The 16,031-nt window shown below is 36.6% G+C and overlaps 1 protein-coding gene across 1 annotated transcript in view; it reads right to left on the reverse strand.

Annotated features, from left to right (window-relative positions):
- The window catches only part of LOC125234894, a 68,361-nt gene that overhangs the window by 15,992 nt on the left and 36,338 nt on the right, over positions 1-16,031 (reverse strand). The window contains exons 4-9 of the mRNA XM_048141315.1: positions 14,545-14,661; positions 11,775-11,889; positions 11,085-11,152; positions 8,313-8,437; positions 7,037-7,169; positions 5,363-5,475 (exon numbers count right to left, since the gene is read on the reverse strand). Of these exons, the coding sequence (XP_047997272.1) occupies positions 5,363-5,475; positions 7,037-7,169; positions 8,313-8,437; positions 11,085-11,152; positions 11,775-11,889; positions 14,545-14,661 (671 nt within the window). The remainder of the gene's footprint in view (positions 1-5,362; positions 5,476-7,036; positions 7,170-8,312; positions 8,438-11,084; positions 11,153-11,774; positions 11,890-14,544; positions 14,662-16,031) is intronic.

The following is a 16,031-nucleotide window of genomic DNA, read 5'->3' on the forward strand; positions in this document are numbered from 1 at the left end:
GCGTTCACAGACGTGTGTATGAGGGTGTGTCTACATGTCTGGGTAGGGAGTTAAGGGCTGTGCTTTTATTTAGTTCAATACTTCCAATATACCTCAGTTAATTTTAGATTCCATCACTTCACTAGTATTCCCAGGTGTCGTAGCCGAATGGCATTTTTGCGACGCGAAACGAAAACGAAACGCCGCGAAAGGTTGTCTCTATCGCGCCTATACGCAAGAGCGATAGGGAGATATCTACGAGCGTTTCATTTCGTGAGCGTTTCGTGAGCGTTTGTGCCATTCGGCTACGTACCCTGGAGGATGCTGCCTCTCCGTGCGTCCTATGAGACAGGCAAGGGCAGTATCCACTGGGTGTACCAGAGTAATTCCCGAAAAGTTTAGTACATTTGGATCACGTCTCCGATTTTGATAAAAATTGGTAGGCTGAATCCACGATGCTGAGCAAGATCCACTAGGTTTCCCAAAATATCCTAGGTAGTTAGTATAAAACTTTCCTTTCTTGTTACCGAAAATGTATACAAATCTGGTAACAAAAAAGGAAGGTTTCATACAAACTATGGGACATTTTGGGAAACCTACCTTGCTCAGCATCATGGGCTCTATCAGCCTACCAATTTTTATCAAAATCGGAGACGTGATCCAAATGTACATTAAAGTGACAAAAGGCCGCCTAAGTGTTCGTTGGCTTCGATTCTGCGCACGCTTCCGTAAGATCCGGAATACCCATTGATGTTTTCCGTAATGGGAAAGGTACCTGACTGTGTTATTTTCATCATAATTTCATTAAATTATACATATTTGTTACTGTTGAGGATAAATACCTCGCGATGTCCCAGACAACCTCCTGTCACCTTATAAATTCACTCTTACTTGTATGTGGCAATTACTCATACAGATCTTATTACGATAGTGACAAACAGAACCGTAGAATAATAGAATCTTAGACAGTAAACCATAAAATACCGTTTTTAGGGTTCCGTACGTAAAAGGAAAAACGGAACCCTTATAGGATCACTAGTGCGTCTGTCCGTCTGTCTGTCACAACCAATTAATTGTCATGAATAATGAAAATATCACCAAATATCACAATGGGGTAAGTGGGGATCTAAAGTAAGCCAAAAACGTATGACCTGATTAATGGACAACTTCCAACAATTTATAATATTTATCATTATGGAACTTTTTATAGTGTACCTACAGTATATACATAAATCTAATAAACATAGAAAGGGATGCTCAAATTGATCCTTATTCTTTTAATAATACAGCAGGGGACACAAATTGTATACTCCGTAAGCATAACTCAAGTTGTTCATTGTACGTAGTACAAAAGCTGCCAAAATGCCTGCGATCCCCCCAAATTGAACGACCATTGTCATCGAACATTTTGTGACGTGTAATATATATTATGTTTTATTTTATTTTATTTTATTTATTAGGAGAACAAACAGAGTTAAATGTACATACTTTTGTATAAAAACTAAATTATATGGTAAACTTGCATTTTACCTCCACATCAGTTCTCACCGAGACATACATTGATACATTGAGTTTACGTCTAAAATTATACGCATTAACTAATGTTATATTTAAACAATTATGTTATTGTTTGGCAAGTAACAGAATAGTAAACATTATGTGACATACAGCATAATATAGGTATGTTGTCTACAAAGTTACACGGGCAAGGCTCTAAATCATTTCAAAGAATGACGGTACAATTCGAAGGTTATGATAATGTTCAGAGATTCTTCCCCGAATAGTTGATACCCGAAACCCGATAAGTTGAGCAAACTGGTTTTTGAAATTCGAACTATGTGCGATTTCCACAATGTTGTTATTTCAAGGACAAATTATCTCGATTTATCGAAATATGTGTTAGATCGGATACGATATGAATCGGATAGGTTCGCGACCGCGTAAAATTACGTTTTTATTTGAATAAACTTGTTAAGAAAGCCTGCATGGGATACACACAGGCGCCATTTATTAGTGCGGAAACCCGTGCGGAATGTTGCACAAAATAACGACAATGTGGTCGCGACCCTCAGCCGAGGAAAAAGAAGAAACTTTCCTTTTCATATCGACATGGTTGTTAAGGCGTTCACAGACGTGTGTATGAGGGTGTGTCTACACGTCTGGTGTTTCGGGTGTCCATGGGCGGCGATGATCGCTTACCATCAGGCGACCTGTCTGCTCGTTTGCCTCCTATCCCATAAAAAAAAACATATCCGGTCCATGACATCGTATCTAGAGCTTATATTCGAGGTATCTTAACATTATCTTAAGTTCGAACCGTGCCGCTGGAAACTGAACTGTTTCAGTTGAATATACCTAAAGGTCGTATTTAGAACAAAGGAAATACCAGCGCGATGTGAATTAATGTCATTGACATGCCTTCTTACAGGTGTTTCTGAAGGGACTGATCACCAGTTCTGCTTGTGAAAAAGGTAATGGTGTCAAATAACTGACATACTCCTTCCACTCATATTAGGCAAAAGGGAGAGGACTTCTCTGGGTTATTTATGGAGAAAAGGATGTTCAGGTGTTCATACTTCATAGTCTCCCAACAAAGCAATAACACGAGCATCATGGGCACTTTAGCAACGAAAACGTGTAGGAAAAGACACAAAATATCATTTTTAATATATGGTATTGATTGTTTATCATTAGCTATAATATTATTTTCCCCTCACTAGCTCGGAAACACGTGTTTTGCCCTTTAATACCAGCGGGTAAAAACGCATTTTATCCACTAGTGGGTAAAGTAATTTGACCTTGAATAAAGTCAAATTAACTGCTTTAAAATTGATACGAGGTGAATCTAGTAATAAAGATGATTTACCACCTGTGGAACTACTGAAAGCAGTGATAAACGCATTTTTTGCATTGTAGTTTCCTCGCTATGGTGAGGGGAAAAGTTTTGTGTTACACTCGGGTGCAAATGTATTTTACTTCTCGTGTGTTAAAAAACTCGCAAGTTCAGGATTCTATTCTCGAACCACTCGCTTCGCTCGTGGTTCAACTATAGAATCCTTTCACTTGCTCGTTTTTCAATTCCACACTCGGCGTTAAAATACAACTTTGCCCCCTTGTATAACAAATAACTATTGTAAATTAGTAATACAGGGTGGCTAGCCGAATGGCACAATCGCTCACGAAACGCTCACGAAACGAAGCGCTAGTAGATATCTATCTCTATCGCGCTTGCGTATTGGCGCGACAGAGCCAGCGGCGTATCGCTTTCGTTTGGCGTCGGAGAAATGCCATTCGGCTACGGGGCCTGGGTGGTTCAAACCTGACGGCTGATAGAGAGGAATGGAGGAGAAAAATCTACTGCGCCGACCGCAAATAATGGGAACAGGGCAAGATAATGAATGATGAGGGTGGTCCAAACCTTGACGTCAAGATTTTTTTTTTAGATTTTTTAGACCCCAAACACATTAGCCGATTTTTTGTAGTTTTCGAGTTACGAATTTTTTAATTTTTTATGTATGTGTAAGTACTAAAAAAATATTGTAATTTTCTTATAAATTAATTATTACCAAATAAATAATTATCTTCTGAAGTTGATCAGGTGTGATTTACTCGTTATTATGATGGAACGATGGGCATATATCAATTCCGAATGGGAATATATTATCCCTGTGTATGTGGGACTGGGTGAAGATAGATGAGGGTTTAAATTACATTTATGCATGATGCTGCAAAAACATCGGCCTTTTGTTTATGTACCAACGACAACACTGTTCGCTGTACATTTGTACCTAATCCTTATTACAAGGGCATAAATTCTACCGATGGTTAGTTAAGAGTGTTGCTATTAGTACCTACCTAAATTTAGGTACCTATGGATTTCTTCGTTTAAAATGTGAAAGTCAGTATCGATGACAGAAATTATTGCTGCATAAAATGCGCAATACTTAATTTACTTATTTATTTATTTTAAATACTTTATTTTTATTCGCAATAACTATCTTCGAAGTTTTTCTTTAACTCATTCACCGCTGAGCTATGGTCGTAGCCGATAACATGTATTTCCCTGTATGTAGCAGTGTATAGTAAGTACTGTAAGTAGTCAGGCCGACAACGTGTCCTGCCTAACCAAAAAGAGTAGGAATTAAAAACTGCGGTTCGATTTTTGAGTCTCACGCATTCGAATTCAGAAAATTGTTACTGAAAATAATAAGCAAGTCACCGTTTTCAGCCGGTATTTTAGTGACAAAATCCCGTATGCGAGATTCAAAAATCGCCCTCCTGGCAACATTGTAGTGTCATTTCAAAAGGACAACACTACAATGCTGCCACTTTTTTTATTTCTACGGTTTTCTTTTTGACTGTACCAATAGTATTAAAATAATCTAAAAGGTATAAGTAAATGAGACAAATATTGACAGTCTACTTATTTTATCACAAATTATAAATGCAGATATCAATTGCAATGAAAAAATCAATAGTGATCGACTCTGGCCAACGTGGGACTCGAACCCACATCCTTGGATTGCCGGTCCAATGCGTTACCAGACTGTGATGCACTACGTCACTGTGGCGTAGTCATGCCTAACCAGCGCCATCTACATTTCAGGGCTTACAACCCTAGCCAACCAATAAAAAAGGAAAATCTATGTTTATATTTAAATTAAACATATGGTTATATTAACGTCTACTTATTTGTTTCCAAGTACCTTTTATCAAAAAGTATCCGTCTAAAAACATGTAACCACACCTCATACATGTATATGAAAAAAATGAAAATGAAATAAGTTTAATATATAAATTAACAATTACAGAAAATCACGACCCTGTGTCCTGAGCTAGGAAACCCTGTGTTACAGGACGCAGTTTCGTCGCACTAGTACCTTAATCTATATTATATATCTATACAAAAGAAGTACAAAAAGCTTACAAATAACATTTTTTATTTTTTTGTGTAATGTATATTAAAATAATTGTGTTTGGTATTAACTCTAAGCTGCGTGTACGTACGAGTATTTGCTTGAATGTATTGGTATGTATCTGTTTCTGCGTGAGAGATTTATATAATGTACTATAATTATGTATATGAGGATATTAATAATAAAATAAGAAGAAAGATAGATATTTATATAATTATAGGTACTTATAAAGGGTAGGTATATTGGAGTCATTCAACAAAGTTTAAATAATAATATATACTTAGCTTGCCACATACAAAAGAAGTTCAGTGTCTTGGTAATCTAGCTGGGAAAGCCACTTGGTAAGATATCGTTTGCTAGGAGGTCTATTTGTAGGATCGAGTTTGCAAAAGGATTTCATAACTAGCGGACAAATAAAGGGGTGAAATCTTTGGGCAAATTTTGTGCAATATTTAAAAGAGAAATACCGTAAATGTATAATCAGAGTCCTCAGGTAGATGGTGTCGGTGGAATTAGCCGGGGACCGAGAATCGTGCACGGCGAAATATCGACGGAACTTTCTGGAGGGCCACGTCGCTCGCTGGAAATTAATATTAATCACTTGCTTATAATTAAAATGTATTGCTTGTACATTTTGACAAATTGTGTAGAATGTTTTATGAAGATGGGCTTCATTTTGATGATGTGTACGGAACGTTGATCACTTACTAATACTTATTATGACACACATTTGCATTGTAGTGGAGAGGGGAATATGTGGTGGGTTATACCATAAATTAATTATATAAAGATCATACCATCCCATACATTAAAATGCGACCACCTAAGAACGCGCAAACAGTACCTACACCACAGATGGCGCCACCAAAAAAATTGTCTTATAGCTTTCGATTTTACTTGTAGATGGCGTTATGTGTGACTTTTGACATAGATTTATGGCTCGAAAGTGACACTTAACGCCAATCTACAAATAATCGATGGCAACAAGACATTTTTTTGTGGCGCCATCTATGTGTGGTGTAGTGTATGCGCGTTCTTAGGCGGTCGCATTTTAATGTATGGGATGGTATGATCTTCTTATATTTAATCTATGGTTATACATATAAAAATTGATGGTCATATACAATTTACACGTATGTGTAAATGCCAATGTGAGCGCTCATTTTAACTGCATTTTCAGATTTTATTATTATGTATGTAATCGCTTCATAAAGGTTTCGGATTCGCTTCACATGGTTTGAATAACAATGACGCAATGAGTCCTTGATAACAAGTATATTATACAAAATATATTAAGAGCCCATATGGTTCCACTACTGGGCAAAGGTTTCCCAAATTCCTCCACGAATAGGCATCCTCTGAAGTCTCCCACCAGCCTCTATCAAAGGTAATGTTGCCACGTGTCTGGGGGTCGAGGGTCTTGGGCAGGTATAAGAGAGAAAAACGATGCTGCTAGGTTCAGGTCTATTTCAAAATTGAACGTACTTATTCTAGTTACACAGTTTTAAAGGATTAGCATGACATTATTACTATTGACGACCGGTCTGGCTCAGCCGGTAGTGACCCTGCCTGCTGAGCCGCGGTCCTGGGTTCGAATCCCGGTAAGGGCATTTATTTGTGTGATGAGCACTGATATTTGTTCCTGAGTCATGGATGTTTTCTATGTATATAAGTATGTATTTATCTATTTAAGTATGTATATCGTCGCTTAGCACCCACAGTACAAGCTTTGCTTAGTTTGGGGCTAAGTTGATCTGTGTAAGGTGTCCCCAATATTTATTTATTTATTTATTTATTGATAATACCGCCATCTATCGGCGGTATTGGGAACTACATAACTCTTTTAATTACCTATACCGACTGGAAACATGCGATCCATGAGGTAAGCCATCTAGGATTTGGAATAGTATGTAAAATAATCATAGATGGCGCTGTCAACCGATGACAAGTTGACAGGTAACATGTACCAAAATATAAAATCTATCTTAGCTGCATTAACGAGGAGTCTATGTATGTTAGTCCATAAAATATACAAGTAATGAAATAGATAAATACACGAAATGAAAACTTTGTACAGAAATGCCATTAAAAGTTTAATTTTAATCACTCCAAAGTGTATACTGCACGTTCTGATAATTTACCTGAACAAGACTTCCGCTGGGTTTCCTCAGAGAGACAGACAAGGGGGTTAAATCTTCCCCCCTTTGTAAGTACAACGCTAGAGTATCCCCGTCCGCTAGGGGTAGGTCTGTCATGTTGTAAACACAGTCTCGTCTGTAAAAAAACGAATATTCACCTTAGAGTTCTTAGACACGTCTAGTTAGAATACAGTTCAGGGTTAATTTGAACTGTGTACATACGTAAGTGATACTATATACGCAGGGGTTTTATGCCAGTGTAAAATTGTTTTCCCCTCACTAGCTCGGAAACACGTGTTTTGTCCTTTAATACCAGCGGGTAAAAACGCATTTTATCCACTAGTGGGTAAAGTGATTTGACCTTGAATAAAGTCAAATTAACTGCTTTAAAATTGATAAAAGTAGGTGAATCTAGTAATAAAGATGATTTACCTACCACCTGTGGAACTACTGGAAGCAGTGATAAACGCATTTTTTTCGTTGTAGTTTCCTCGCTGTAGTGAGGGGAAAATTTTTGTGTTACACTCGGGTGCAAATGTATTTTACTTCTCGTGTGTTAAAAACTCGCAAGTTCAGGATTCTATTTTCGAACCACTCGCTTCGCTCGTGGTTCAACGATAGAATCCTTTCACTTGCTCGTTTTTCAATTCCACACTCGGCGTTAAAATACAACTTTGCCCCCTTGTATAACAAATAACTATTATTATCTGTGTGCTTTCGAATAAAAATATTCTATTCTATTCTAACTGGTTTTGATATGTTCTTGAATATCGTTCAAGCATTGTGCACGCGATGCGATAAATTTTAGCGCAATTCGGTATTTACAGCCTCTTAAGTTATCCACAAAGTGTACACTAAACACATAGATGAACATTTTCTATTTCCCATTTAATAAGTACTTACATTGGGCTTGTAATAGTTGTAATGACAAAGATAATGCTGATTCATGGAACGTTTCAGAGGCTTTGGACTTAACTCAGAATTGACTTTAACGCGTGATAAGTGACAGAATTGACTTTAATGCTTTTGTAAGAAGACACACTGAGATATCCAATCAAAGACGAAAAAGACGAAAAAGAATGCACATCGGTTTTTTCGTCTTCGTATATAGAGCGTTGTCTCTTTCTTACTTATGTGACGTTGATTGTCTCTTTCCAAAGACCTATATGCATTTTCTTTATGGCCGTTTACTGTACTTATCTATAAAGACGTATAATAACATTATCTTAAAGTTTAATTCGTACTCAATGACTAAAAATAAAAACAAATAAAAACTTACCTAAAATCCTCGCCTATGATTATTTCTATTGCCGAAAAACAAGGTGAAATGTTATCTTTAGCATTTTGCAATAATTTCAGGCCTCCGGTAGACGTGTGTATAGCGAGAGCTAGTTTAAGTGACTCCTGAAATAGATAAAACTGTAAATATCTCACATTTAGTTTTACATAAAACCATAATTCTTATATAGTGTACAAGTTTCTAATGGGTTGGCAACGTGCACGTGACACTCCTTGTGTTGCAGACGTCCATAGGTGACGGTGACCGCTATCCATCAAGCGGACCGTATGCTTGTTCGCCACCAACGTAGTATTAAGAATGTTGTACCTAATGCTACTGTAAGTTTAGATTGTAGATTTTTTTTGGCAATATTTTTTTTTTAATCTTGCGAAAGAAGTATGATTAAGAAAAGTAAAATATTCAAGTGTTTTTAATTGAAGTGTGAAGCGCTGGTAGCCTAGCGGTAAGTGCGTGCGACTTTCGTTCTGGAGGTCGCGAATTCGAATCCCGGCTCGCACCAATGAGTTTTTCACTTATGTGCGAAATGTCATTTGATATTTGCCAGTCGCTTTTCAGTGAAGGAAAACATCGTGAGGAAACCGGACTAATTCCAATAAGGTCTAGTTACCCTTCGGGTTGGAAGGTCAGATGGCAGTCGCTTTCGTAAAACTAGTGCCTACGCCAAATTTTGGGATTAGTTATCAAAGCGGACCCCAGGCTCTCATGAGCCGTGGCAAATGCCGGGATAACGCAAGGAGGATGATGATGATGACTTAGTGTTTTTAATTTTTATATTGACTAATTGAGAGTCACGATTCATTCTCGCAGGAAATCCGTCGCGCTACCAACTACCTACAAAAAATACACAATATAAAAATGTATTCGGCAAGTAGGCCACAGGGACCTTTTACAAGTCAATAAGTAGGTATTACTTTCCTCTAAAACAGTATTGGGATTAAACTCAACATTTATTGGCACTGTATACACGGTGAAATATAATAAAGAAGCATTCAAAAATTGCATATGGACTTTTGAGGTCATAATGAACAACTTTTAATTATGAGACCAATGCTGAAATAGCAAAAAAAACCGGCCAAGAGCGTGTCGGGCCACGCTCAGTGTAGGGTTCCGTAGTTTTCCGTATTTTTCTCAAAAACTACTGAACCTATCAAGATCAAAACAATTTTCCTAGAAAGTCTTTATAAAGTTCTACTTTTGTGATTTTTTTCATATTTTTTAAACATATGGTTCAAAAGTTAGAGGGGGGGGGGGGACGCACTTTTTTTCCTTTAGGAGCGATTATTTCCGAAAATATTAATATTATCAAAAAACGATCTTAGTAAACCCTTATTCATTTTTGAATACCTATCCAATAATATATCACACGTTGGGGTTGAAATGAAAAAAAATATCAGCCCCCACTTTACATGTAGGGGGAGTACCCTAATAAAACATTTTTTTCCGTTTTTTATTTTTGCACTTTGTCGGCGTGATTGATATACATATTGGTACCAAATTTCAGCTTTCTAGTGCTAACGGTTACTGAGATTATCCGCGGACTGACGGACGGACGGACAGACAGACATGGCGAAACTATAAGGGTTCCTAGTTGACTACGGAACCCTAAAAACCGGTCAAGTGCGAGTCGAACTCGCTCACCGAGGGTTCCGTACAAACTTTCAAGAGTTGAATCATCAATATGTTATGCATAGAACTCTACAGATCTGACTAAATCCCTCAAGACTCAATTTCCCACATAACAAGTAATATTTTAATATACAATTTTATTGTTAGACAACGTCCAAATAAAATCAAGACTATTCGACTTCAATAGTTTACGACTTACGACATGTCGCAAGGACGCTCCTGAACCGACCTCATTATATCAGGAAAAAACGCAATGTAGGAAATAAGCGTTCAACGTACAGCGACATCTATCGGCAAATTGAGTAAATTAATGTGCGCGAGCTAGTATGGAAAATGATTTTTATGGAATAATTGATTATTGCGTGAACCGATTTTAACCATTTTGCCTTTATTTGAAAGCAGGTAATTTTATTGTTATTTTGTTAAAAAATACAGGTACAATAAACACCAGCAAGGGTGTTGAAATTGAAATGTAAATCTGAAAGGTTTTTTATAAATTAAAAAAAAAGACTTCAAGATACGTGTACGATTTTATTTTCCTGTAATATTTATTATAATGGCCATGTTTGGTGAAAAAATCATAAATTTATGTTGGTAAACTTCGGAGATAAGGGGGAACGGTATTTTTTTTTACATTTTTGTTCATTTTTTTTTCCACAACAAAAAATTATAAAAAATTGTTTTGATATGTACAATTTGAGCTCTTTCTAACGATACCCTACTTGACCTACTTACTTGATATTAACAATTTGCCCCCCTTTCATATTGGCCATTTTGTATAGTTAATAATTAATATTAATAAATAAATAAAACATCCTTTAATTTCGTAGAGGTTAACAATGTTCATAACTATTCCAAATTTCAAGTCGATAGCATAAGTAGTTCTCGAGATATTTAGAAATGTGACAGACGGACAGACGGACAGAGTGGCACCATAAGGGTTCCTTTTGTACCTTTTTGTTACGGAACCCTAAAAATCGATGTTTCGTACATTTCGACTGTCATGTTGCCGCTCATTTCTATGGAACAGCCAATTTTTTCGCGATTTATTGGTCCCATAATAAAAGTTGTTCATTATAACCTCAAAAGTCACTATTTCAACTTATTTTAGTCGAGTGTACGTACCTTGCCTCGCGGCAGGTCTATCCCGGGCTCCTTGTCATTAGCTGACTCAATTAGCAGAGCGGGCAGACCTGAAACAGTGTCGGATTAAAACAATCCGCAGTCGGAGTTCTTACGAGTTCTAATTGATCAAGATGTGGGACTAGGTCAGTAGGTTAAATCAAGGGAATCAAAACTTTTGTTGTTTAACAAGTTGTTAACAGGGAATTTTTGTTGTTTAACAAGTTGTTGTTCAACTGCACGTGCCAATATTGATATCTGATCAAACTGATTGAACTGAAATTGATGAGATATTCCAATAAGGTCAATACGGGTAAGTGTGACTGACACAAGGGTAAGTGTGTCTGGTCTTCACCTTTTTACTCATTGTCACACATGTTTTTGCGTTTATACTTTTGCTACTTGCTACTCATGATAGTAGTATGAACTCTCAGTAAATACTGATCGTTGTTCTAAACAGGCTAAATATGAAGACCAGACGCACTTCTCCTTATGACACAGTTACCCGTATTGACCTTATTCAGAATGTGGAATAGCCTTGCGAGGATTGCAAAGCATGTAGGTTTTTCGGTTTCTGCTCTTTTGTCACCGATTGAAACGCAAAATTTTTCACTACGCCTCCTACACGAGGAAAATATTAACTGTCAAAACATCTAAGTAAATCATTTTTTTTAATATAGTACTTGAACGTACCCTTATGTGTCACTAGACGTTGCAGCCACAACCGACACGGGCCAGCCGCGTCACTCGGGTAGAAGTTGTTCACACACGCACTGGCTAGCTTGCGGCACGCTATGTAGTCGTGTTGCTGTCGAACAAAACATATAATGAGGACAAATATTAGCATTGGATATCCTAAAGCTACCTCAAAATCAAATATATTTCAATGGGACTGACTTGATTAAGACTTCGACAAAGTTAGACGACATGAAAATAATAAACTATTCATCACGAAAGTGTTAAAGTGTTATATTCATCACGAACTCAAAAATATTTGTCGTATTCGAAGAAAACTTTACGTTATTAGTAAGATTTCATTGCGATAATATACCGAGCTGTTAGTGTCTCAAAAATATTGGATCTCATGATCGATCAATTATGTATTATCAAGTATTATATAATTATTATAACCCATTTTAACTAATGCAGAGACCTACCTAGTTAAAGAAAAGTTAGTAATCATAGATTAAACATACCCCTGTCGCAAATGATTGATTAGCTCAAGTAGTTTCTAGCCATATATCCTTTATTTTATAACATTAGGGTATTCCCCAGAACATGTCTAACAGAGCATGTGCGTTTTCACATTATCCGATCCAATATCGGATATCGGACCGATATCCTATACACGGTGTTTCCGGTATCACTCAAAACCTCAGACACCCCAACTGATTTTTATTTTTTTAAACTCATCTAGAAAATTCATCTTTTAATCTGATCGTTACTTTTTTTAAATTGAATTTTTAATTTTCTGTACAGCTCTACTTGACTTTTAGCTCTACACTCAATAAAATAATTGCTAACTACCATCATAAACCATAAGACTATTTATTTGTGTACGTTATTGCAACGACATAAGGTTTACCAATAGACAGCTAAGATGTCACTGTAAAACACTTTAAAGCTTTGTCACAGTAAACTTCAAATTGGACAGGTAATCGCAGTAAACAAATAAACTCAATATTCAAAATGACAAGGTTGTAATTAGGTACGAGTTCAATTTGTTATGACTTATGATAAACATTAAGATTAAACTGACAAACAACGTCAAACTAGTAGCGGAAAAAATAATCGTCCAAGTAACCGGCCAGTATTAATACCCCTAAATACTGAAAAAAGGTAAACAACCTCTAGCAATGCGATATACACAATGTTGTATTACGAGTACAATAGAATGGGCACGTAAAAATAACTAATAATACTAATTTAAATAAAAATATTACCTCCATCAAGATATAGCTCAATCGATTCTACTCTCGATTCTGAACAAGCTGTTTTCAGGTTTTTAGTGTTAAGTGAAACACGGTGTATATTACAGGCGCCATCTTAAATTTTTTCTATTAAAATCCTTCCGACATCCGATATCGGATCGGATAATGTGAAAACGGACAAGCACATCTCGGACACTGGCCATCAAATATATGAAAGAGGCGCGATCCTAGCACACATTCTAAGCTAGTGTAGGTGAACGCGTAGTCGCGTACCTACCATGCTTGTATGAGTATACAAGCATGCTGTATTTTATTTCTAATTGTAATATTGTTGTTATTTTAATTTTAATTTAATTATAATAACTTATTTTTGACATGTAAATGAGATGTACATTTATCAATAAATATATCTGAATCTGAATCTGAATCTGAGTGAGATATGACAGGTCGACTGATGGCGTTTTTGACAGACGGTAACTGTGAGGTAAGCGAGAGCGGGTGGGCGGCACTTTCAGCCGAGAGCGGGAGTTGCCCATAGATTTAGAATTATTAAACTAGATTGTTTAGTTAGGTCAAAAAGTGTGTCCACATGAGAGGTAATTGTTTGGGCTGGTGTCCCTCTCGCACTTGCTGACAATGTCAACATTATTCAGTGACGTCATCACTGTCGTAAATTGGGGATACCAGTCAATTTTCAAAGTTACTACTAAATCTACTAACACCCAATTGAAATTATTTTTTAATTATACAAATCTTTGATTTACTGGCATCAAAATAATTACATTATAATTATTTTCAAATTTTTTGAAATATATCGAAACCCTAGTTTGAATATAACATTAAAATAAAATAAGAAGTTATAAAGTCAGGTAATATACAGATTAAAATACTACTAATATGGGAACCTCATTAACATTGGCAACACGTGCGAGAGGGACACCAGCCCAAACAATGCCCTCTCATGTGGACCGTTTTCGCTAGTCTGATACGATCGACTTTCTGTTTCAGTAATAAGGTTTAATTTCGTATGGCAAAAAATGTGATTGAGCTGTCCCGTGTAAAGGTCTTTGGAGTTGCCATACTGTACGATAGTACTCTTCATTATACTGTGCCTAAGGCACGACTCGCACGATATGCGAGTAGGTTTATTAGGTAGGTCAATGTAGGATTGGAAGGTCTACTGGAAGGTTAGTTGAGAAAGACAAGTTTCCCATTAGAAAAAAATGCAACGCAAAAAATGAGTATTTGATCTATGTATTTTTTTCAATAATCTAGTTACACACCATGTTGTTGTTGTTGTTGTTGTAGTCCTAAGGCACCCCAGAGGTGCAAAGGGCCTTCACAAGCTCGCGCCACGCCTTTCTATCTTCAGCGACCCTCGTGGCCTCGCTCCAGCTCAGACCAGCCGCTCGTAGCTCATTTTCGACGGACCGCTTACACACCATACACACCATAGATGGAGATAATAGACTTCTCTATACAATATTAAAATAAAAATAAAAAAAACTTGAAGAAAATGAATGGATACTTACAATGCACAGATGCTCGTATTTTATAATATTCAGTACATCTAGGGGGTGCAGCGTGCCTTCGTACTTCGGACGTGTGTTGACAAAACTCTTCGGGACGCAGATATCTCTTACAGCCATCTAGAACAAGCAACAATTTGAGCAATATCCCTGTAAGTAATCAGGAATTTGGATCTGGAACGATGTTTCTCTGATGGCTTTAATATCTCAAAAATGATGATTCAAAGAACGTTAAGAGGCGGCCATTAGCAAACTGTCTATTTTGTACTGAAGTAAATGAGATCGCATCATAATTTTACTGGTCCTGAGCATAAAATTAATAAGAAAACTACGAAAATAAATAATTTGTCGTCTCGTTGATATTTAAGGTAAAATATTATGAAGTTGTGATTTTTATTTCAGCAGGAACAAAGTTGCTAGCGTAAATTAAACTTTTGTGCCATATTATTTGCTGAATAGGTAGAATGGAAAGAATCAAATCCGAAGCGCTCTTTATTTAGGACGCAGGTTTATAAACTACCTACACATTCGTTTATAAAATCAGCGACTATAACCACAAAATTATTTTTTTTTAAGGCCGACGGTGGGTATTTACCGGGTAAATACCCGATATTTACCTACCCGCGGGTAAATACGCGGGTATTTTCATTTTTCTTCCAAATTTGACGTTTTAAATGGTGTTTTGGGCTAAAATAGATTAATTTAAGTCAGTCTTTGTAATTGTACACATAATGTTTATTCAAATTGAGAACGAATAGGGGCTCAATTCGGCATGGCGAATTTGACGTTTCACGTTGACTCTCAAATGATAGTGGATTGGATCACGGGTTGTCGAATACGTGCAGCTGTCATCTGGATTGGTACTAGGTTGGGACTAGAGCTCAGGCAATGTACCGGATAAAATTTTTGTAACATTTATTTTTGATGGAGTATTTTTTAAGTTTTGAGTATTTTAAAAGAACGGACTTCTATCTTTGAAATAAATAACATATGACATTTTTATCACCTCGTATCTCCATTTTCACTGTTACTTGAAGTAAAATGTTTTTTTGCTAATAGACGGTCGTCGTCGTGCCAGCTACACCAAAAAATATTTTAAAAAAATATTGCTTAAAAATATGTTAGTTGATTAATCTCTTTGACTCAAAACTTCGCGATACGTCCGAGCCTTTCTAACAAAAAGATAAAATATTCACAAATAACACCTATTTGTAGAAATCCTAAGCACGGCAAACGATTAAATTCCCTTTTTTGGGTCAAACTTGTAATACTGGCAATACTTTTGGTACACACTTTTGGTCTGCATTTTGCTAACGTGTCACGACTCTAGTATTGATTCTACTTTGATTTTACTCTTGTGTCAAAGTGACAGAATGAGATTGCAATTCGAATCATCATATCATTACAAAGATATGAATTGCGTAATTTTACACGAATTTAATCTCTCATGGCCTGACAATACGAACCAAGGCATGCGTTCTCCTGAATGG

Source organism: Leguminivora glycinivorella, chromosome 16 (genome assembly GCF_023078275.1).
Source record: "Leguminivora glycinivorella isolate SPB_JAAS2020 chromosome 16, LegGlyc_1.1, whole genome shotgun sequence".
Lineage (NCBI taxonomy): Eukaryota > Metazoa > Arthropoda > Insecta > Lepidoptera > Tortricidae > Leguminivora > Leguminivora glycinivorella.